The sequence below is a fragment of the Corvus hawaiiensis genome, chromosome 4, assembly GCF_020740725.1.
Source record: "Corvus hawaiiensis isolate bCorHaw1 chromosome 4, bCorHaw1.pri.cur, whole genome shotgun sequence".
Lineage (NCBI taxonomy): Eukaryota > Metazoa > Chordata > Aves > Passeriformes > Corvidae > Corvus > Corvus hawaiiensis.
The window spans coordinates 71,285,367-71,310,402 of NC_063216.1; the positions used below are offsets into that span (position 1 = coordinate 71,285,367).

A 25,036-nucleotide genomic window follows, 5' to 3' on the forward strand; every position below is an offset into this window, starting at 1 on the left:
GAACAGCTGGAGATTAACATGGCAAACATATTCCAGTGTAGGGAAAATAGGACAGCCCTCAACAGTATGACTGGAAAAAGCTGAACCACACTGGCTTGACAAGCATATCTTCAGCCTGTGTCTCCTGAAAGCTAAATTCCTAACATTTCTCTGTCAGCTCCATGCAGTGCATAACCCTGTCTCCAGAACCATTTGTCCACAGAAATATTACTTTTTTCTGCCTAAAAAGTGAATAAATATGTCCTTTGTGACAAAAATAATCTATTTTGAAAACAGGAAGAAAACCTCCAAATTTTGTACTGCCAGGTTCAATTTGAAGTGTGTGGAAGAGATTGTGTAGCTGTAAAAAAAAATCTCCTCCCTGATGTCACATCAAAAATTGGACAGGTATCTACCACAGTCTCAACTCTCAGTGAGAGATATTCATTCATCTGGAAATGATCATCAGCTCACGCCAGTTCCCAAGGAGTCATCCAGTAGAGAACACTCCTGTAGCAATTACCTAACCTTTCCGATCTCCCATAATTTAATTTCTTTGTTAAATCCTTTAGATTTGGCTAAAGAACTGAGGTAATTTTGTCAAAATATGAGAAACATTTTGTTGGTATAATGAACTTTTACAGCTAGTGTAAAGCAACTTGACACAAAGTCCATTAAAGTAGGATTAATGAGGGATGGCAACAAAGACTGAGGAAAGGGCTGGGTGAATGACTGGTTTTAGCTCATATGTCAGTGTTGCACAGCAACACAAAATGCAGTAAGGCATCTGTAAGAGGAAGCAAAACCCCTCAGCAGAACCAGAGGTATTCAGTGATAGCATCAGTTATGACAACCTCTTTCAGTAGTCATGTGAGCACAATGTGTGTTTCCAACTTAATCTAGCTTCAGTCAACATAAGGTATTAGCACAGTTTTACACAACAGAAATAATGAAATCATGTAGTCATTTATTGTTGATGTGAAACTTAGTTCTGTTCATTAAAAAAGAAAAAAAAAAAGTATTTGATAGCATAGGTGAGATGAAAACTGTGACGTTGCTTCAGATAGAAAAGTTTTGCAATAGTACCCACACAGTCAGAAAGCTGCGCTTCTCAAACATTGTTTCCTTGGTTCATACTTTAATTCTGTACAAAGAAACCCTTCTTTTTTTTTTTTTTATTTATTCACTGACAGCACTTCAGATATATTTGATGTAATTTCTGTGACTTTTAAGAGTGAAAATTTCATTGTATCAGACTCAAAATTTTAGTGTTTTTTAAAAGCAGGGAGGGAGGACCTTGCAGCACACTTGCTTGTGATACATAAACTGCAGGGAGAGGAATTGGCAGAAAGTTTAACAGAAGTATTTTAAAAGTAATAAAATAAAGAAATGTAGTAAAAAATATAGGTCCTGTAATAAGTGGGAAACTGGATTTTTTTTTTTTAAACAATGCTTTCTACCAACAGGTCTGACAAAAAAATATTAAAGCTGACAGTATGTCAAACATGGAACAGAACTGAGTATTGATAATGACAACCCATTTACACAATCTTGTGAAAAAAGCTGATGACTCACAAATCCATATAAAATACCACATGGAAAGGTTTGGTACCTTCCTCTCTCATTTTTCTGCCCTTACTGAAAGTTGCTTTAGAGAAACAGGAGAACAGGACATTGAGACTGAAGAAATGGGTAACTGAAGAGAGCTGTGCCCCATGACTACCAAATTTTACAGTCTGACAAATGTTACCATAGAGTTCAGGAAATATGAATAATCTCACTGACATCAGTGGAACACTTCTTACTTATGAGGATATTGAATTTTGCCCAAACAGCAGTAAAAGAATCAATAAACACCAATCCGCAGATATATGGCAATATATCACAGATAATGTATTATCATTGAATGCTTGCAACTGTTTCATAAGAGTTGTGCATTGAATGGGAAAAATACGTAATCTAGTCTTTAAAGTAACTTTTCTTTTGCTTTTTCTGAATGATCATCTGTAAAAAAGCTGTCACTGTAAGGTTTTCTTGTTTCTGCTTATGCCAACTTCTCTAACAAAATCTTCCTACAAATCTTGCTGCACTTACCTGAACAGAAATCTTTAAAGCCTACCAAGAGGGAATTAAATTTATACATATTTGAAGATATGTTAAAAAGACTCCATAATCCAGGAACCTAACAAAAACACAGGCCAGTTTATCACTTTAAAAGGTAAAACAGAAATGGAACTATTTTGTCTTCATTTACTCAGTGTGTTTGTGGCAGCTCTAAGTGCTCTGGAACATCAAATTCTGCTGCATATTGCACAATAAATGGTAGTCTCAAAGACTAACAGTTTAACCCTTGCCTTTGAAAGAGATAATTTCCCTGGTAACACTACAAGGCAGCTCACCTTACCAACAGAAACATTCAGCCTATACACACCAGTGATACAGTGATCTCAGAACAGAGGGAAAACAGCTAAAAAGGCTTATCAGCCTCAGTTTTGGTGGGTCACTCTCAATAGTCTTTTGTACAACGCTGCTACTACATTTGAGACTGATACTGAGATTCTTAAAAGCAAAGTTACCACATTTCAGTAACACTGTATGTTATCTGCACACCAGCACATCATCTGAGGCATTCACTGCTTCTGACTATCAACTATTAGCTAGTCATCACCTGCATACTTTGACCACTTAGATGTTACTATAAACTTTACCATATCTTTTTTTTTTTTTTCACTGTATGGTATGTAAAAGCACTTAGCTACATGTTTAAAAAAATCAAATATAACAGCCACCTTTTAAAAAGGGTGAATTTGTACAAGCCCATGGAATCCAATGTAATAGCAAGGGATGGGGTATTTCTGACACCACTTTGATAACTAAGAGCTGGACACAGAAGCCTGAAATAAGTAGTATAGGGCACTCTAAAGATCAAGGGGAAAAAGAAGCATAACTCTGGCAATGCAGCAAAATAGGAAGTTCAGGACATACTGCTGTGTCAAAACTCAATCGAGGAACCATTTATCAAACATTTTGTGTGTCTGTGATCTGTCCATCATATCTGATAACTGAGATTGTGTGAATTCTTCTTTGTTTGTTTTCTGTTATTTAGTCCAACATGATGCCTTTACAAGTGAAAAATAAGTATCCATTTGTCTCTCCCATTTGTCCTTTCCTTTTCCTGTTCCCCCTTCCTTACAACACAGTCATGAATGAGGCTCTGTGGCCTAAATGTTGCTAATGGTGACATCAGTTTCACCCTTTTGTTTCACAGTGTTGCCTGATGGAGCCTGGGGAGGGACACGGTGAAGTGGCTCAGGTGGGACTGGAACAGTTTCTATCCTGGAAACGTGGGTTTGCAGAACTAAATAGAGAAAAATGACTAAATGTTTTTGCATCAATTAAACCCCTGCAAATAATGAAATGTAATCTGATGGGAAATTACATGTCATATTAAATACAGAATTTTCTAATTAGGTGTTTCCTCTGCTCCTCTTCAAAGGCTACAGAAATATTAAGATGTCCACAGTTACAGCACAAAAAGTCTTGAAGATGTAACATTTGATATATCACACTATTTCAGAAATAATGAAACTTCTGCAAGGAATTAACAAATTTGAATTTAACTTCAACAGATGCTCTGTCTACATTTCTTGATCTTACATACTCTTTGTGTCTACCTCATCACAAATCACTGTGTTAGGCTAAGTCTTCCTCTAGTAAAGTCCAGAGCCACAACTCTGCTAAATACAGGAGTTGAAACAATATCCTTGATAACAGAGTTTAATATTAGCTTTGCCATTCTTGGCTAGGGTAACTTTTGAATTGTGTTCTTGAACTACCTGAATGTGCTATCATTGTTTTAAATACATTGACGTTTCCACTTTGTTGTAAAAATAGGCTTTTAATACTACACAGTATTTAGTAATCTAGTACCAGCCATCAGTTTGATATCAGCCGTGACATTATTTAATTTTCAGAATCATAGAGGTTAAAGCTCACTGAACTATAAACAGTTGGAAACATGGAGTGTAATCCCAAGGCACAGCTCTGCACAAGCTGTAATTTAAATCATATTGCATGCTAAGCTGAAAAGGCAGTGCAGGTCCCAGAGGGCATGAATAAATCTGCAGTCACTGATTTGCCACACACATTTGTGTTGGGATTCTGTAACTGTGCAAATGTGATGTCTTCCTTTAGAGCAGAGGACCTGTCATCTACTGAGATTTGTAATTAAATAACCCAAAGAACAAAAGCAATTACTCAGCCTTACAAATATTCAGGCTGAAATGTGTGCGATTTCATGAACAAAGAGAAGAGGAAGTTCCGGAGACAGAGAGAAAGGGAGGCTTTGAGTCTGCGATAATTCATCTGTGCCTAGTGCTAGTGGAGGCTTTAATGTATAGAACAGGTATTCACATACCTGGCTTACTTTGAACTAATAATTCCGTCATCACAGACTCCACTGTGAAGTGGATGTTTCTCCAGCTAAGGAGCCAATTATGCTTCCAGCTGGCTCCATGCCACCTCAGGTGCCGGCTTTGAGCAATCAGTTGCGTTAATTGCAAGCAACACTAAATGCCTTTTGGGACAAGCAATTCACGGTTCAGGAATGTTAGTGTGAAGGGGGTAGGTTCAGCCCCATTACCGAGAACAAATCACAGAGTTTGCACAGGTCGCAGGCTAAGAATTGGAATTTTATGGAATGGGGGAAAGAGGTGGGAACAGACTAAGGGGCTGTATCCTCATATCATTAACTCTGCTGGGCATCTCAGTTAATTGATGGGGTGGGGGCTATGTGGTGGGCTGTGTGGCGCCCTTCATATTTTGAGCTCAGCAGCTCTGTCCTCCCATTCCCCTGGGTCTGCCAGGCATTCTGATCCAGGCCAACAGGGCTAAGACATTGGTCCAAGCAAAGATACCTCAACTGCCCATGAACATGGGCTCCTTCACAATAGTTGGTATTTTCCTTCTTTCTATTTGTCATAGTGGGAAAACAATAGTTTTTAAAATGCATAGGGATTGTTTGATACAAAGGAAATATTACAAGAGTGATAATAACAGTGAATAACAAAAATGGATGATGAAGGGTAAACATATATTAAAAAAATAGCCATTGAAGGAATGAAGAGTAATAATGAAATGGCCACAGTAATGAGTAGAAATCAGATCTTGGCTGCATAGGGGTCATTGTCATGTTTTGTCAGCTACAGATATGGCCTGTTGTATTTTTTAGTATATATCTTTTGACTCACTACCTGGATAACAAGCTTTAGCCAGTCATTTATTCACAAGCATGGATTTCCAATATATTTGTCCATAAGCCCCCACACCAGCACTATTTAAAAGAAGAACCCTGCCCAAATGTTGGAGTTGATGAATGGGAAGCTTGGATTGAATCACTAGAGATAAAGGGAGTTAGTGTGTGGTGGGGAGTGGGAGGAACTGGTACAAACCTCAGTCTGCAGGTGCTTAGAAACAGCGTGGAGGCTCAGGAAGTGTCTCTAAAACTCTTTAGAGGCTCAGTCGCTGGTGTCCAACATGGATGTACAAAGAATACTTCTTAAAACAAAGCCATCTTATTTCTCCCTTTAACACAGACTAAAACATTGCCAAGCACTTTTGCGTCTGAAGATGTGAATTTCATTAAATTCAATGCAACTCGCTCAGCACTCACTATTTTTGTGTGGCTGAAACCTTTAATTCTCTCCCCACCGCCCCATGGCCAGCATGCTCCAGTCACATCACACTTAACCTTTGCCTTGGCTTCTCAAAAAAGAATTTGTTTCACTCTATTCACGGCTTCAACATTTTGGCAAACTGCACTCGAGCACCGCGCTGGGCCTTTATATTGAACACACTAATCTGATTGTTTTTCCACTCTACAAACTTTGGGTCAACAATCAAGCTGCTGCCAGAAACTAATTAATTTGCAAACAGGCCCCATTTTCACAGGGGGAGAGCTTTTGAAACCTATGTCAGCAGAGCTGGTCACACCATGGTGACATGCATTGTCATGGCATCCACTTTTCGGGGTAATTCTCCTCACTAATTTTTCACCACACACATGAACTCAAATTACCCAGTCAACAGTAAATCTCTATTGAATGCCCACCAAACTCTGAACATGGTGGCCAAGAAGAGGAAATTGGTATTGACAGGGTCATCACTCATTAAATTGATGGCTAGAGCAGAAGGGAAAAAAAAAATAACACAAGAACGTAGAAAGAAAATTCAGATGTATGTCATATCCCAATAAAGGGGGCTGTAACAGACCCACTCCTCCTTTGTTTAAATCAATTAGTATTCTGCTGTGTGACTCCTACAAGCAGATTTCTGCTTCACTTTTCTGAAAAACTAGTTAGTGACTTTTGTGAACAAGAAAGGAGGCACAATTTGGTAGCTAAAAGTCACTGTTTTTCAAGCATCAGAGCTGTGATGAGCTCTCACAGAGATCATGGGAAACGTACTTGAATTTGCAAGGCCTATAACACAGAGGCTTTGTCTTTGGAATCCTGCAACCTAATCTGAACTTTCCTTTTGCTTAAGCTGATTTGGATCTCTGCAAAGATGATAATTACAAAGAAACTGGTGTTGTATAACTTAAAGTAGGTTCTATACCAAAAGCAAAGCAAAATGCAAACTTAGAACCTGAACACTACACCTGTTCTGGACAAATGACTCTTTTTTTCCTACTGAGATTTATCTCCAGGGAAAAGGGAGAGTCTTCCTATGAACTGATGCATGTGGGTAACAGATAGATAGATAGATAAATATATAGATAGAAATTATCTTTTTAATCATACTGAAAGGAGTACACAAAGCTTTCTAGTAGAGGTTATTGTCACTGCTTGAATAATATACTAAGTTTGTCACCTTAGGTGGACAGACCATGACTTTACAAAGCCATCCACTGCCAACTCCATAAGTTATCCATTGAAAAAAATCCATAGAAAAAAAAATCCATATTAGGTTAAAAAAAAAAAAAAAAGAAAAAACGCTTTTTAGAGGAGATAGAATATCACTGGGACTATTGATAATCAGAAAATTGCAGGTGTTTTTCACCAGTGTGAGAAGGGCACAGAGCTGCACTATTCCTACTGAATGTACTCCTAGAGTGTGCTCATGCAGATGGATATTTACACAGCTCCTGCTGCTGAAAGAGGCAGAAGAGAGTCAGATTTGTTCTTCTGAAGGAGAGAAAACTATAGAAAGCAATTCACCTGCATCATCAAATTTGAATCTGAACACCTAAATGAGATCACCAGTTTTGCCCAGTACAGAGATACATTGATTTATCCACATCCAGCATCTACCCAGAGCTTGTTCTGGTTCTTTCACCCAACTGCCTTCCAGAGAAGGTGATGGGAATGGCTGCACTCTCAGATCTCCCCCAGCATGAGACTCACCAGGATTTACTGGGCTGTTAACCTCATATATGTTGATACGTTGACCTTTCAATTCACAATTTAAATAAAAACCTTAAAATTTAGCAATTTTAAGGCACATCACCAATAGACCAGTTCAGTGCACAAGAGTGAGTGCAGATCTCAAACTGGCCATCACTGCCAAGTCTCTTTTAAGAAAGACTATGCTGCAGTGATCTGGTTGGGACCGGGGTCATATCCCACACTGCTTGTCTTGAGAGCCATGAACTTCTTTCCTAAAACTGTACTACACGCAGCAGAGAAACTTTTCTGGTCTCCAGCGGAAACAGTGAACAAAGAACTCTGAGCTCTCCCATTATTTTTGATCTTATATGCACTATAAAGATCACAGAATGAAAGAACTGCAGCAAAGCATGGCTTCTAATCTACGCTCCCAGCTATTACATTTTTTTGGTGTGGATAGTAAGGCTGACCAAGTTAAAACCCATAAACGAGCTCATGGTTAACCATGTAATGCAAACATATCCTAAGTTAGGTTCCTGGACTAACTTGTTTCCTGACTTCCTGAAGCATACTGTGGCTATAGCTCAGACCAATACGTTTACTGAGGCAAGTCTTCCTGCTCCAGGTCATATTCTCTATAGTGTCAGGAAGCCTCCAAAATGTGCAGTCAGACCAGGAGAATGCTCTCTGCTGCTTCATCTTTCCTACCCGCTTTTTCCACTCTAACCTTGAAACTTGTCCTCTGGCTACTTTTACCACCTTTTCAACCTAAACAGAAAAAAACAATCTCATCCACAGCACTGACATTTAATGAAGACAGTTACCTAATCCTAGGGGCATGGGAGGGAGAGAGAGCGAGATCTATTTCCTAGAATGATTTCAAATAATTTCATTTAGGCCACTTGATGGGAAGATTATATTATTTCTGGTTGTCTCCACCCACCATCTTCATGACCTTTCTCACATCCACTGAAACTGTTCAGTACATTCTCTAATTGCTACTTGGTCTTAGATTTCTGAACCAAATGCTTCTCTTACTTTGTATAAAGATACAGGGAAAAGTTATCAGACAGGTTCAATTGAATCAGCTGGTTCTGGTCAAGCATTCAGCAAGGCCTTTGGCTTCCTGACCTGTAACCATTTCAGATCAGTGACAGGACAAAAGTCAAGTAATAATAATAAGAAATAATAATTTATTTAGTGATTTCAGAAATTCTACGTTTCTTCCAAGAAAAAAAAGAACAGTTTGTAACAAAAAATGTATATAGAAGAAGCTTGTTAGATTGCAATGAGAAAAACAACTTAAAATTCATACTCCATCTCTCAAATATGGATCTACAGACTTAAGGGAGAAAAAAAAACTTGTAAATTGAGTTAGTGTGCCATTCTGTTCACAGTATTATGCCACCGTCACCATAGTTTCTGAGCACTTCCTAGCACTGTGTTAGGTGACATTAGCATTTGTCACACATGGAATTTATCACTGTGAAATTATTTATTACTATTCTTAGCAATGAAGATAACGGGAATGGGGGTGGCAGGACGTATTGAGTGAGAAATGAGACTTGCATATATGGACATGTTTTGTTCCTGCAAGGGTCGGAGTTGTTCATGCCTCTGTAAGCCATGGTGGGAAAGTGTGGAACTCAGTCCACACTACAGCCTTCATGATAGGACATATCAGCTGTTAATGCAGTTCAAATACAGAAATGCATATTTTAAATGCAAGAGATCCTTTCACAAGAAAAAAAAAAAACAACACCAAAAGAACAACAAGAAAAATGACATACACAAAAAAATCCCCTCACTGTTTTCACTCATAAGGTTGTTTAAATATGACCTTGTAAATTCATGGGAAGGCAGACCTGGAAGAGGCTTCTTATTCGACTCATTGTAGTCTCTTGCAGGGTCAGGCAAGTGTGCTATATAACAACACATAAAATGTTACCTGAGTTCCTCTTAAAACCATCTAGGCTGCCTCACTGACTACTTCTATTGGGCAGCTTTTTCTAGTTTCATTCCCACCACAGTTTAAGACTTCTAATTTGAAGACTAAGTAAATTCATATGCAGTTCACACTTTTTCTTTTTAAATCTCCTTTGTTTAAATAGCTCTCTTCTTAACAGAGATTTTTTTGTATTTGTAGCATCCATCACCTCCTTTCTCCAACAAGATCTTAGATGCATTTAATGAAACAATCCCAGGTGCAAGGATGGTTGGGTTCTGTCAGCCTGTTTCCACATCTGCTTACCTGTATTTTACTGCATGCTGCATATCTGAATTAAGAATATGTAGGAGGTGAACTGGAAAATGGGAAACTGGGAAGGCATTTAGGGACAAGGGAGTGGCACATCACAGGGGACCATCAGTGGCTACACATAGGTAGGGAAAGGGTTTGGTGTGGTTGACCAGAGACTAATTATAGGTTCAAGGATCAGAATATGTACACACCCAATTCTCAGCAAGAGTAATTAATTTCTAACATTTTGACACATTCAATGCATTTTATTAGAGAGGTAAAAATCCTATAAACTACCTGTAATCTTGTCTTTCTTTTGCCATACATTACTCTACTGTGCAATATGTATACATTCAAAATCATGTGCGTGTATTGCCAGTGCTGGGACATTCTACAAAGTGCCATAAGTGGAAACAAAGTGATGGCTACAGTTCTGTTTGAATGCCAGGAGAGTATCAAGTCCATGTTTCCTGCCTTGGACCCTGTTAAATTTAAGAGGACATTTTTTTTTTTTATTGAACAGTCGCTCAGCTTCTATAATTCTCAGCTGTTTATGTAACCGTAAAGTAAAGTTTACCAAGGACAATAACCTCGGGGGACTAAGCACAGTTACTACTCCACTTTAAAAATTAAGCCATGGAAAGCATGCTAAAATAATATCATAGAGTGGTTTAAAACCATAAAAAGCAAGGAAATTCCAAGCCAAGTCTTGAAATCCAGACTGACAGTCTCTCTTAACCCCAGGTCTAGTAAAGAGGGTGAGTGAGGCCACTATTTCTGGGGTGCAAACCAGATTCATAATACTGTCTTAATGCAGCTTTTGTGATTTCATTTCCTTTCAGATCTTTCTCAGCCCAACCCTGCTTTGCTTTTAAAATAAATGTTTATGGTTATTCATTTTACAAAACGTTAACAATTTAAGGCCAGATCCCTTGTGCTCAAGTCAGAGGAGATGAGAACAGCTTTAAACTCTCTCCTTCCACTCCTCTAATCTTCAGCTTGAAAACTGCCTTGGGTGCATTGCTTTTGCATTGCTCAGCATTAGCTCTGGTAGACTGCACTGCCAGTTCTGCCTTCTTGCCTCCAGCCATGCCCTCAGCCCTTGCACGAATGCTGTGGGGATGCTGTACAGCAAACGCTGCCTGCTGTGCAGCAGGGAACTCCCTGGCACCAGGAGAAGCTGCTCCCACCTGCTCAGGCTTCCACTCATCTTTTCCTTTTAACTGCTGCAGCAGTTCATGGAAGCAGGACATGATCCATGCTTCTTCAAAATAACTTTATGGCTCTGAACTATGAGAGGCAATGGCACATTTAAAGGGAAACTTGCCTGTAGGCAAGACTTTGTAAGATATATGTGTAACATCAAGGCCATTGCTCCTTATAGTAAAGCTGGACAGGAGACGTTTTTTCAACTTAAGAATTTTTTTCCCAAAAGTTCAAAACTATTCTCGACCCTCACTGGGACTGAGTAAGATTGCCAAAGCTTCTTTAATGCAGAGAAACTCCATGCATGTACCAGAGGAGTCAGGAATGTCTGGTGTGTGCACGAATGTGGCTTATATCAAAGTACATGATTCAGTCGGGGCACTGAACTGCAGCTTTTCATATCCAAGATGACTTCCCTGAGCACCAGCTTATTTTACTGTGTTTTTGCAAAATGCTTCCTTGTCACATCTGGCCAGCTCTGTATCAACAATTAAATATACACTGCTACAGTGACTGATGTATGGTTCCCTAGCTTCTAGATGAATGTCCTGACTACATGGCTATAGAATCAGTCTCCCTTGTTTTATTTGGCTTGGTGACTGTTTAATTATTTATACAAAATGAAAGCTTTAGAAGCCTGTGAGTATTTAATATCTCTAAAAGACTTAAGAAGTCTTTAAGAGCTGCTGGTCAGCACCTTCCCTTGGGCTGAGCACAGTTCTCTTCCTCAAAACATACAACTTCTATAAGAAGGTTGAACATCTCCAGAATGTGAGTGTGTGATCTCTGTAGGAACTCTGTGTTCCTGCTTAAATCCCAAAAACTTAATCACTCTGTGTAATGCTGTCCAACTTTTATGCCAGCTCAGGGCAAGACTTAATTTCTGGGAAAAGTCTGCAAGCTCTTCACGTACAACTGTCTTCTCCTCTCCATTTTTGGTACCAAACAGCTGTGTTTTCTGCACCCTGTTGGCTCTGACCTTAGTCTTAGTATGGAAAAAGCAGTTTAGTTCCTTCTCTGACTGAAGTAAACATTAGCAAGGTCTTAGAACTGGATGCCTCACCATCTAGCTATTAAACTCTAGGGGGATGAGAATTTGTCTCTAAGTTTGATCAGAACTGTTGGTTTGCAGCCTTCAGTATATGCCCATTAGAATACTGGTTTTTCACCTGAGGTTAAGCACACTGTAAAAAGCAACCGGGAAAGCAAACCCACCACTACACAGCAATCCATGTCTTTACTAAAAGACTTGTAAAGCTCTACAGGCTTAAGGTTCAAAAATAGTTTATAGAGATCTTTAAAAAAGCAGTGTACACTTCAGTCTTCAATGAGAGGCTGTTTCACTAAAAGTATATCCACTTTAAACACGTGCAAACACAGAGCTTCTTTTATAATGATATTTTAAAAAGACAAATACCAAATTTAAAACAATAATCAAATAATAATGCCTGCAGAGTTTCAAACCCAATCTATTATCATTTTTGGATTTCCATGTTAGTTGCTGAAATTAGGAGAGCTGTGTGGAAAGGCTGCCAGGATCTTATCACTGGGACATTAACAGTAAAGCCTCAGAGCCTTTAATAGGAATGTTGTAGTGCAGATTTTAGGCCAATCTTTCCATATTAGGAAGGTAAGTGTATTAAATTGCAGTGGAGAGAGAGATTTCAAAAATGTACTTAAGGATCATTCTCTATTAAATTATGGACAGTTATGAGAATAATTTCTAAAGGTTTCAATTTGATTCTTATCTTGTTTTAAATTAAATTTGAAACTTTCAATACAGAAATATAGTGCAAGAACTTTACTTAAGAGTTGGAAATCACCTTCACCTTGTGATACAAAAAATGCTGTCTTTCTACTTTTATGCTCATTTTGAAAATTACTTAAATTCAAGATAGCTTAAGGTTCATCAGCTCTTTATGTGTGACTGTCTTCTCCTCCCCACCTTGAGCACAAAGAAGTTGTGGTTTCTGCACCCTGTCAGATGTAACCCTAGTGCTAATTTGGGAAAAGCAGTTCTCACATTTGGAGCTGAAAGACTGATAACCGAATCCACAAAGGAATGACACATTTTCAGCAGTGTAGTACAGGGGCTGTGGACAATGGCTGCGCTTTCCCACTGCATAAATCCCCCTGACTCAGCTGTCATTGTGCAAATCTACTGCACAAAAGCAAATTTTGCTTGCATGATTGGGCTTTATGTCATCATGACTATCATAACAAAAGCTGGTGTTGGTTATCTTTAACACATTATTACTCTACCAGGTATCAAGATAGATGGGTATGTCTATAACCCTTGTACTTTACTGTTTCCCGAAGTCCAGAAATTTTGTTTATTGTCATAATAAAATAACCCAAAGAATAAAATTTTTGGGTTACTGGGCAAGCACAGACTGTAGAACTTAAGTGTGGAAGACCTGAATCTGTTCTCCAGACAGACAGTAGTCACACGAGTTACAGCAAAACTAAATTTAACAGGATATACATCACATTCATAAACTTGTCATATTAAAATACAGATCCATATTTGTCATATACACGCTTCTATGACATGTGTATCCAATGTATGTTATACATAGAGTTGATAATCCAACCTGCAATAGCATCTTGTGGTTTTAATTATGAGTCAGGGTCTGATGTTGTAACGGATTGTATATACAGCTAATGTGACACCCAATTTGATACTACAAGGTTTTGACCAGCTAATAACAAACTGTGTATTAAAACATACTCTGCTCTTACACATTAAAATTTGTGTGAACAGTTTGCACTAAATTGCAAAACCACATAAGAAAGCATGAACCTCAGCAGAGACATAAATAACATGGCTAGGAGCAAAAACTGTCTAAGAATAAAATAATTTGTGAATTCAAAAACAGGAGTGCAGGTGCAAGCAGTATGTACAGCAAAAGTAGAGCTAGTTAACTCTTAAAAAATTAAAGTTTAAATTAACTCAGCAACTATCGTTAGTATTACTTAATTCAAATGTCAGCTTTTTCAGACAACAAATTCTCATTTCCAAAATGCTCATATCCTTGTATAGCTAAAGCCAAGTGTAATTCCATTTGAGCTATTAGAAATTTGACTTCAGTAGAACTCGGATAGAGTACTCAGATGCATTCTAAAGTATTTTGGTTCACAAAGCCAAAATCAGATTTTCTCTGAAACTATCTTTTTCTCCCCAGACACGCAAATAAACAACCACAGGCTTGATTAGTAATATCCATACAATAATGTAAGCTATTGTGCCTTGCTGAACTATTGGATATTTTGAAACTAAATTGCTTGAAATGCCCAGGCCCCTTTTCTCTTTTTCCAAACTCTTGACAACTTTGGCTTGCTCAAGAAGTTCTGCTGATTGACTTTCTGCTGGATGTGGCCGTGTCCCCTTCAACCCAGCAAAAATTAAACCTTGTACAAGGCACAATCCTGCCCAAGGCTCTGGAGCTACTTTGTGTTGATGTGTGGCTGATGCCTTCACAAGCCTTGAGCTTCTGTCCAACTTGTAGTGTCTGTGTGTGTTTTAAATTTAATCACACTCCACAAATCTCAGTGTAATTAAACCAAAAATGCTTCTTTATAAATCACTTTTGATTAGTTTAACTGGTTTAAGACAGAATTCTGCTCCAAATAAAAGAGGAGTGTATATGTCACAGATGTTGCTGGAACGAAGCTGTGTGCTAGTCTTTAATGGCTGGATGAGTGTAACCAGAGAAATGTATATTTTACATACCATTTAGCCACCGAGAGTCGTGCTGCTCTGTTCTGATGGGATGGTGATGCCCCAGAGTTCGGAAAATGGCAAAGTCCCTGCCCATGAAGTCTGCTGCTGTGCCAGAGTACAGTTCTCCATCTGTGGGAAGACATAATTGTAAGCAACATTCCTCAATTTTCTAGTCATGGTAAATCAGAGAAAGCTGTCATATGTTCATATTTTGCTAATGGGGATAATGAGTAAATTACAAAACAACAAGCCATATGCAACGTATTGTCATTGAAAATAGATGATTAGACCCAATTTCTCACTGCAGAGCCTAATTGTAACCTCTCACAAATGAGATGTATCTGCTGACTGCTGGTGCACTTCGCAAAAATCTGTTTGAATTCTTAGGCTGGAACAGTGGCAGCTAGCACACCTACCCTGGCAGGCAGGAGTATGCAGCCTCAGAAAACCTACCTAACTGTGAAATTGCCTTGTTTAGAACAGGAGTTTGGTCTGGAGACCTCCAGAGGCTCCTTCCAGCCTACTGGGTTTATGTAACTCTGGGAACTGAAGAGTTCAGTTTTGGTTCAGAAAGTCCTTAGATCCCTTCAATTTTTCCTATAGAAATTATGTGCTTTTTGCTTTGGTTGTTTTAAGGGGTTTTTTTTTTTGTTTTGTTTTGGGTTGGGGTTTTTTTTTGTTGTTGTTGCTGGGTTTTTTGTTGTTGCTATTTTGTTTTGGTTTTTTCCCTCTTTTTTTTCTGAGCAAGCAGATTCTCAGAAAACAGTATACTTTACAGGAAAGACAGAACATGCCTTTCTCCTTTGGCCACCTTTGTAATTGTGGTACTGGCAAAGGGCAACAGCTAAGGGAGAGAATAAACAAGATCATTCCCTGCTACCTTGACCCCCATGAATTTCACAGTGAACAAATGAACTACAAATTGCCCTATGATACTTCAGCCCATAAATGGCACGTACACAGCCTAGCTGGAGATGAAATTCATCCCAGTGTGTCCCTCCTCAGCCAGCTAGATGTGCCACAGGGGAGACTGAGAGAGGAAGAGAGTGTCTAAATTCCAAGGCGCAGGTCAAGTTAAATACCTGACAACTGGTAGAGACAGTAATAATAATAAGGACATTGCAATGAGACCCACAGAAAAGAACCAGGGATCAAAGTACAACACATCTTTCTGACATTTATCTAGAGCTATGAAATTACTCTGAATCAAAAATGCTAAAAATGAATTTTTAGGACTGTTTTCTACATCTGTAGGTGAAATGAGATAACCTACCCTGTACTGTTAATACGGAATTAAAAAGCATTATTCCTTCCAACTACTACTTTCAAGCTACCCATATTACACCAGTCCCTTGTGAAAAAGACAAGTTTGAGGATAAAACAACTCCTTCTTTAGCTAAGGTAATATATTTTTCATGGTCGTGATGAACTTTACCGTATCCTCATTTTAAAACACCCTTTTAGGAACAAGTTTATCATTTTCATGGCAATTTTAGGTATTTCCATGGTGGGACAACCAGATCCAAGCATGCTTATTGGATACCACTGGCATCTTTTCCCCTGAACACTGACACCATGAAATCACCAATTGAACCTACAGTGGCTCTGTACCATATGGTCAGGAAGGGTGAAAACATGATAGCGGATAGGCATGGAATTGAATGAATTCACAGTAGAGATTAGAAGCAAATAGACCAGTCATGCCCAGCAGGAGGTGTAATCAGAAGGGAAACAGAACAGCATATCATTAATTAACGATTTATCATTCTTCTATGTAATTTTCAACTTTTTTTGAAGGGGACACAATCACTTAATTATAGTGATTATGTACAGAATATGCAGCTGAGATTTTAAAGATCATAAAACCTTTTTGCCTGTGAAAAGGGCTTTGATGCTATGCTTAACCTTTCTTTAACCTTATCTTCATTTTCTTGTCTTTCAATCCCTAGTGAGTTCTGATAAATCAATATAAATCAACGGGGAAAGAAAATCCAACAAGGCCTATTTTTCTTCCTAGTTATCAACGGATCTAAAGGTCAATCAGTCAAGAAAAAAATCTATATTTAATACTATATTGTTAAAATTAAACAAATACAGTTCAAAAACTAATTGAAATCATAGATTTGATATATTTAGAATGGTAAGGTTTTTTGACACCTCTGTTTCTAACTTGATATATAAACACCACTGAAATTAACATATTTTCTAGGGTGGACTCAGCTCAACTGAAGAGGACACCACAAGGCTCTTGTGGCTGATACTTTTTCATCAATGGTGACAGGGTAAAAGTTTTGCCAATAACTGGCTTCAGCATGTTTCAAATGAGGAAGGGTCTGTAGAAAACTGTCTGACCTTTCTATCCTCCCTACTACAGCCCCTCCAAGTTTCAGTATACCTAGACCAGTGCCTGAGTTTGAACTGATCTGCTGCAGTCATGCAAAAAGGGGATTTTGACTTCTTCCAGACAGAAATACCAAGGAATACAATTTATTTTTGTAAGGCTTTAGATAATTTTTGCAAAATTCAGGGTGAGCCTCAAGTCATGTCCCAGATGTGCACATCCTTTGAGTTAGTACTATGCAAAAGCTACGTGAGGATTTTGCCTCCTGTCTAGATAGAAGTATATTCATCTTTGTTTCCCTGTGTATACCTTCTTTTGGACTGAAATTTACTCATTGCTTGTCTGGAAAATGATTCTTTAATGTCATGGATAGTCTTCACTGTGTTATTTCTATTGTCAGCAGTTTTAAAAGAAGTTTTATTAACTTTAAGAAGAAAGTGGAAATCAATAGTTTGAAAACCAACAAACATTTACCAAAGGGAAAAAATAAAGGAGAAAAAAGAAAAGAAAAAACTTGTCACTTTGTATTTCCAGCCCAGCAGCACAAAGGAACGACTGTCCAGAGCTGATGGATGGCCCTCAGTTGTCTGCATAGGAAAAAACTCTATGTTTTGGACAAAAAACACCTATTGTACAGGAGTAGCATGCTGACACATAAATGTAAACAGAAATACATATACTGACTTTACTAAATAAAGAGGGAACAATTAAAGTCCATAGTAATGCTGATTTTTGGAGGGGAGGAACCATTTTTGCCTGTACTGTACATAAAGAGCACAGAATTCTGAATAACTCCCCAAGGTCATGAGATATAAAGATGTTAAAAGCTAAGCAATATGCAGCTATTTGATATTCAGCTATTAAATAAGCTATTCAGCTTTTAAATAAGATTGCATTCTTAAAGAAAATAATTTGTGGAGAATATAGAACTGTAAACTTTCCTTTGGAAGTAAGAAGGAAATTGAACGAATAAGGAATATAGGCAAAACCAAGCCTTGAATGTCACAATTGATCTCAACAGTAACAGGGTTCACAAATGAAATCTATTGTTGGTCAAAAGGTTTATTCACTAAAGTTAAGATTTTCGGACATAGCGGTGGTTTGACTTCAATTCTTTTGAAGTCAATAACTAAAACTTCCCAGAAGGTAGAGTAATTTTAAAATCTCGAACCTCATATGTACTTAGTAGCTCATTTCTAAGAAATAGAATACTAAAGTTCTTAACTGGTGAAAAGCCACTGTCTTTCAGATCATGTTAATACATATTTGGGAGCATTAATGCACCTAAAATGGTTTTTTAAAATGAAAAATTAAATAATTGTTAAATTCTAAAAGAAATTGTGAATTGCAAAAGAAAAAAAAAAAAATTAATGAGACACAGGAACATAAACAACTTTGAGGATTCCAGATAACCAAAGCTTTTGAAAATCCCAAATGGTCATTTCCAAAAACAAACTGATATTGACACAATGCTGTCTCCTTCTCTGAAAGGTTTTTTTTTCAACTATCCCAATACAATTCCTTTAGTCTAACACATTCACTGATATTTTCTCCTGTGATTATATTCCTTGGAAACCATGCTGCTTCTCATTTTTCTCCTGCACTGGAATACCCACAAGTGGTGCCCAGGGATTTCTTAGTCTCTACATTTCATGCATTAGCCCACTCAAACGGAGAGTGTTTAGTTAGCAGCACATAGATGGGAATGGCTGCACAGCGTCTTACATTACTAGGAACCAGTTATATCATGTTCCCAGCTGGCATTTACTTTAGGGTAGGGTAGCAATAACTAACTTTAATGAACAACTGTTAAAAAAATAATGAAAAATGTTTGCAGGTGTATGGAACAAGGAATACATACTGGAAAAATACTGGAACAATTTAATAATGATGAACTGTTTATTTTGGTTTTGCTTTAGTGTGGTTTTTTTGGTTTTTTTTTTAATACTGTTGATTTTTTTAGGAGAGAGGGAAAACTAAAGATCCCCTTTACACTGGTAAGAGTTTGTTTCAGCTGAAATACAGAATAGGCCTCACGGATACTAATGGCTATTAAAGACCTGAAGTTACTTTTTGCAAATAAACCTTCATGTTTTGCCCAAATGCCTAAAATTCACTTACCTAAAATTTACTTTCTAGTTACGGTGTCAAAAACATATTCATCTTCCACACTTTGAAAAACATCTGTTTAGTGTTTCTGATGAAGAAGAGAGACAATGTCTCCCTCCTGTATTTCACCATCTAAATTACTCTTCTCAGCCTTTTTTTTTTTTACTTTCCTGATAGTTACTTTGCATTACTAATTATAACATTGCATTTTAATGAGTGCTGGGTAATTCCTTTACATAGTTGCCCTCTTAAATTTTAGTTAAACCATGGTCACTTACGAGGACAAATAATCTGGCACATGAGGGGCCAGTACCAGCTGAGTACCAGCTCAGCCCAGGAGAAGGGAAGAAGCAGTGAATCCATGTCCCTCTTGGTGTGACACCTTTGTGGTCAAGAGGCTCCTCTGGCCTTCATGCCCACACCCACTGCCTCACTCCCATGGTCCCTACTTTGGAGAGCAGTTGAACCAAACCTCTCCATGAAGTCATTGCTTGGCCAGCTCATCCCCTGTTCCTCAACTGTTTTGCGGGGAGGAAATTATTTTGCCTTGGGTCATCATTTTATCATAAAATGCAAGGCTTTTTTGGGAAAAAGAAGTTATTTTTTGGCAAAGAACCAGTGGTGAATTTGGTATACACCCTCTGAAATGCACACTGCAGAAAAGGGTCGATGTAAATGCAACATCATAATCAGTTACGCAGTGTGGCTGTGAGGCAACTTTAAGGAGGCAGAGAAGGCTGCTTGTGTTCAGGAGTGCAGGAATGCTAATTTTAGCTTCACCCTGAATTTTGTATAAGTGACTGAAGTAGAAATTTGTCACTGGCTCTGAATGCTCAATTTGCACCACGTTCTACTGTGTTAATACACCCAGTGGCTCTAACTGAGGCCTGATCCAAAATAAAAGATCATGCTCAGTCTACTCTGTATCAGAAGGAAATATACATGGAGTGAAAATTATAGTGACAGGAAGTGGGCTCAAGAAAGCAAAGATGTTTTAAAGACATGAAATCTAAGCCAAGGGAAATAAGATAATCATATTTGTGCCGGACTGAGTGAAAAAAAAATCCAAAAAGAATGTGAAAAGTTAGACGCTGTTGACTTTGTGCAGTTGCATACCGGGTATACCATGTAATACTGGCTTGTCATCATTCTCTTCTTTATTGTATACTAAAGTAAATAGTAAAACTATTCGCTTGAGAGTAGCTCTGCCACAAATTCAAGTTGCTCCAGGCACTAATTTATACATTGGCCTTTCACACACACTTTTTTTTAACTTTTCTGTTTGTATAGGGTACAAGTTGGAGCAAGATGTGCATGTCTTTCCTGTTTTTCCTGTTCAAAAGTGTGTGTCTCCAGGTTAGCTCATCACCTGGGATCATTATGGGCTTCTAAGATCAGGAAATGAGGCACACTTAGGACTAAATTTTTGTTGCCATCTACTTTGAATAGCTTAATTTTTAAATGCAATGTAAATATAATAAGAGTAGACAGTAGGCAAGGCCATAGGCTGACAATATGGACAAAGGCCTGGAGAAAACAATGGGTCTTGTTATGTGTCATTTCCTGAAAACTTCTGAGATAAGAGAATCTCCAATTTTCTGAAACTATTGTTGGATTTGAAGTTACAATGAAGTGCCAGAAAATTACACGTAAGGATGTTTAAGATAAGGTGGCTACACCTAGGCAGAGTTGTTAGGGAAAGAAGAATCTGTTTCCATCTAATTGTCTCACCAAACATCTTTTTGCCTTTTTTGTGAAGGTGAAGTAATAACAATGAACATATTTAATTCAATTAGATAAATTAAATCAATTAGATAAATTCAATCATTTGTATTAGTTCAATTAGATTGACACAGTCCAGTTGCTTCATATTTACATATTCCATGAAATGAAGGATTACCAATTCAGAACAATTTATTTAAACCTTTTTTCTCTGGCCAGGAATTTAATTATATTTACTCTCAGACAGATCTCTCCAGCTGAAACATCACCTTAAGGCCTAGACCTGTGGCTGTTCATTGATCTTCAGCTCACATGCAAAGTAAAGTTGGGTGACAGACATTCCTTGGCAGATAAACTGATGTAAGGAATTATTTATTCCTGCTCTCACGTAGCTTTCAGCTGTGCTTGTGTGACCACTAGTGTGGCCAGCCTGTAAAGTGGGTGACTAGAATGTCTCCACCTAGATGTGAGGAGGAAAAACACTGTGCAGAATCAAGGTCTTGCAGGGGTATAAAGTGGCTCTTGTGATACCTGAATCTTGGTTTTCACCTCAGGACACCTGGATGAACTGTATTAAAAGTAAGTCAAAATTACTTTAACCTGGAAATAAATTGCATAAAACAAAGGCCTACCATAGGTGCTGCAAGGAGAAAAAAAAGCAGAAAACTGGCAAATTATTTACAGTGAATGCACATCTCATTCATTGAACTTGCTATGTGACACCTACCTATTAAAAGTGAAGCTGTCAGCAGTTTGGGATCATAAGGGCTTTTCCCCCGCCCATTTTCAAAATGTGACTCTTCCATTCTAAAAATGTTGTCCTGTGAAATAAAATTTAAAAAAAAAAAAAAAAAAAAAAGATAAAGCAACATTATTTGATGAAAGAACACTAAAAAGTAATTTCAACTAAACAGAGTGCAGTGTATGTGAGTCATATTGGGGTTTGTGGCTTCAGGGAAGTCAAATTTCACTGGGTGAGGATCTGGTAAAAGTGCCCACCTCCTAATCAGTATGTGCTGAAGGCTAGTCAAAGGCAAAAATACACATAAACTGCTTGTGTCTCTCCTGCTCTACTTAACATATAATTTATTTTCATATTAATTTTCATGGGTTTATTGGATTCTTTTTGCTGTCACTGAGAATACATCTGAGCAGAAGTAACTGAAAAAGCCGGAATTTGAAACTTTTATCTGAAGAAACGATAAAACCTATTTTTCACTGACTATAATTTTCTGACATGTCCCACCACTGCAGATTAGTACATAACATGATGCTAAATTCTGCTTTTCCTAGCCTGAGCATTAGTGACTTACTATTTTATACATACTCAAATTCAATTTCAACTGCATCAGGAGAGCATTATTATTATTATTACTATTATTATTATCATTGTTACTATTCAGCACCTTGCAATGAAACTTTTAAAATATACAGGCTGAGGGAAAATCATATGTGAATATAAGCCAAGATTAAAAAGAGCCTCAGTCAACACCAAGTCAAATGAAGGTAAATAAATCCAAAGCAATGGGCTTTTCAGCACATTTAATTACTTTAATTTTAACTGGGGGACCAAATCTGCCAATCAATTGGAATAGTATGTTTATCTTATGTTTTGCACTGAGGATAAAACCAGAAAAACAGATGTTTTTTGCACAGAAGTCTCCCACATTCACAGAAGACTTGTGAAGACCTCACTAAAACCCAGAATTTCCATTTCCCACCTGCGCTGTGGTTAATTTGCACTGACACCTAATTAAGTCAAGAAGCCCCAAAGAGAAGAGATCAACTTCTACCTTGGAAGGAGCATCCCCCTTGGCACCCTGCCTTGCCTATATAGTTCATCCATACTGAACCCAGGCATGGGCCAGGCTAGTGACCAAACATACTTCCAAATGGTGTTATTTTAAACCTACAGAGTCCATGATTCTGGAGGTAACAGGCTACAGATTTTATTACTGGCTTGTTCAATTACATCACGCAAGCACATATCTCTTTGCATTCATTACATATTTTCAAAGGAACATGAGGGGGATTTCACACTTCCCTCCATTCACTGAAGAAAAAGATGAAGGGAAAATGAACTGTTAGCAGGATAGTCATCTATGGCTTACTGCACTGTAAAATAAAAAGGTTGGACACAGCTTCGAGAAGTTTGATCCCAGAATTCAAGCTCAATCTCCTAAGGCATGTTCTTGTACATGTAGCCTGGCTGACTATGTTTATACAGTCATCCTGTATCTGTAATATCTGACATAGAATTACATTTCTTTCTTTCCTGCTGTCTTTCTTTCTGTTCTTAATAATCCAGACACATTCCTTGCTTCTCTCCAGTTTTCTGGCTCCTTCAAACCAGAGATGAATAAGTAATCAAAACAAAAAACATTTCTGGAATTCTAGTGTAGGGTCCATATCTGGATTTTGCACAATAAATAAAAGTAGTAAATTGAGGAGAATGCTAAACCTCAACTGCAATAATAGAAAATGGCACTAATGCTACAAGCTATTACTGAAAAATGTTATTATCAATCTACATTTTCTTGGCATTTCTTCCTAGTAGATGATAATTGCTCAACCTGAACACCAATGGATATCTGATAAGGCTATGGAGTCAGTGGCATGACAGTTAAAGCAGAATATACTCCCAAAATAATCCCATGTGTCATTATAAGAAAAATAGGAAACAGATGTGGAAAGTGATTTGGTGTAGGAAGGATCTGATTTTTGACTGTATTCTTCTGGTTTATGTCACTGTAACTCTACTGATATTGCTATGTAGAAGGCAAGAACATGTGGAGACCTGGGTCAGCGTAAGTCAGAGATGATCTACCCTTCTCTTTGTGGTTGTGGAATAAAACACTTGAAATAAGAGGCCTGAAAGGGAAATCCCACAGTGTTTTCACATTTCAGTTAAAAATCAATGAAGAGACAACTACTATAAATTTCCAAATATATGGGTGAGTAATAATGACAATAAATACATCACCGTTAAGTGCCAAATAAATGTATCATGGTCAGTCTGAAGCCCCAAGGAGTTCTGATAAACATGCTGTAGGAAGTCTAACCTGTCACAAACAGGGCAACTTGCCCAAACAGCCTTTTTGGGTGCTGGAGTCAAACTATCTCTATCTACAAACCAACAGAACATACAGGCAAGGGAGGAATGAACTCTTTTCTACATGCCTCCCCCCATCTTAAAAGCCTAGGAAGCAATATAACTTGTGATAGGGACTTGATCACACCAGTCACTTGTCTGTGGCATTTCCACCCAAATTCTGATCAGTCTGCCCAGAGACAGCAAAGAACAAGGCTCTGCTCAGAGATTTAGGGGGTCTTTGGACTATGTGAGTGTGGCCCTCTTTTGCACAGTACAGACATGAGCTGTCAGCTGGAACGAATGCACATTGTTCTCAGAAAAATTCTGATCAGTTAATAATTTTGCTGCTTCTTGGGTTTTGCAGTTAATTGAATACAAAGAATGGTACTGCAGTGAGTCAGCAAATGCCTGAGCCATAGACAGCAAAAACCCTCTGTATTAAACAAATGCTCAATGTTGCAAAGTTTTATGAGGGCTGTTACAGAATCAAGGACAGGAATTCATGACAAAGCAAGATTGCCAGGTGGGAGAAAAGTCTCTAGAAATGCAAAAAGAAGAAGGAAAACAAAAATTCAAAGAAAGGCCTTTGTAACTTAACAATTAGTCCAATTTATTGTATAAACCCTTTCAATAGTTGCACTGGCAGCCCAAAAGAACATTACAATGTACTTCAAACCTTTTTTACAGATCCTTGAAGCTAAAAACCTTGCTGTAGCATGTTTTATGGGTTATTAAACACTAAGTTTATATCTCATTGATGCTTCTTTATAATCCATAGTAAAACCACTGAAAATTAGATTGTTTAGGTCTTGAAATTCCACAAACCCATAAAGACAACAACTGCCTGCTGGCTCATGGTATGACATGAATTTTTTCACCTAGTAAATGCCTTGCATGGTAGGAGATAATGCTTTTGTCTCCTTAAAACATATGTTTTCCTGTAGCAGATAGTGTGATAGATGGCAAGACTTAGCCGAAAAGATCTATAGTTCAGTCCTGGAAATGAACGACAAAATTGTTGTGATTCCTGATGATCTGCCACTTCAAGGCTCCAGAGAGTCGCATTCAAACAGCTGAAATACAACCGAAATAATGTGTCATATCATGACACTGAGTGGTGACAAGACATTGCTATTTGACTAGACATTTCACATCTTATTATTGAATAGCTGCAGTCAGCCAGTGTGCCAATAAAACATGCTATATAGTCATAAACATACCAACTCTATACCCATTT

At 37.9% G+C, this 25,036-nt stretch overlaps 1 protein-coding gene across 2 annotated transcripts in view; it reads right to left on the minus strand.

Annotated features, from left to right (window-relative positions):
• Nucleotides 1-25,036, minus strand: part of SEMA3A (semaphorin 3A) — a 243,420-nt gene that overhangs the window by 46,704 nt on the left and 171,680 nt on the right. For both annotated transcript variants that reach the window (XM_048301619.1, XM_048301618.1), the window contains 2 exons: nt 21,433-21,526; nt 14,543-14,662 (listed from right to left, as the gene is read on the minus strand). In XM_048301619.1, coding sequence (XP_048157576.1) covers nt 14,543-14,662; nt 21,433-21,526 — 214 coding nt within the window. The remainder of the gene's footprint in view (nt 1-14,542; nt 14,663-21,432; nt 21,527-25,036) is intronic.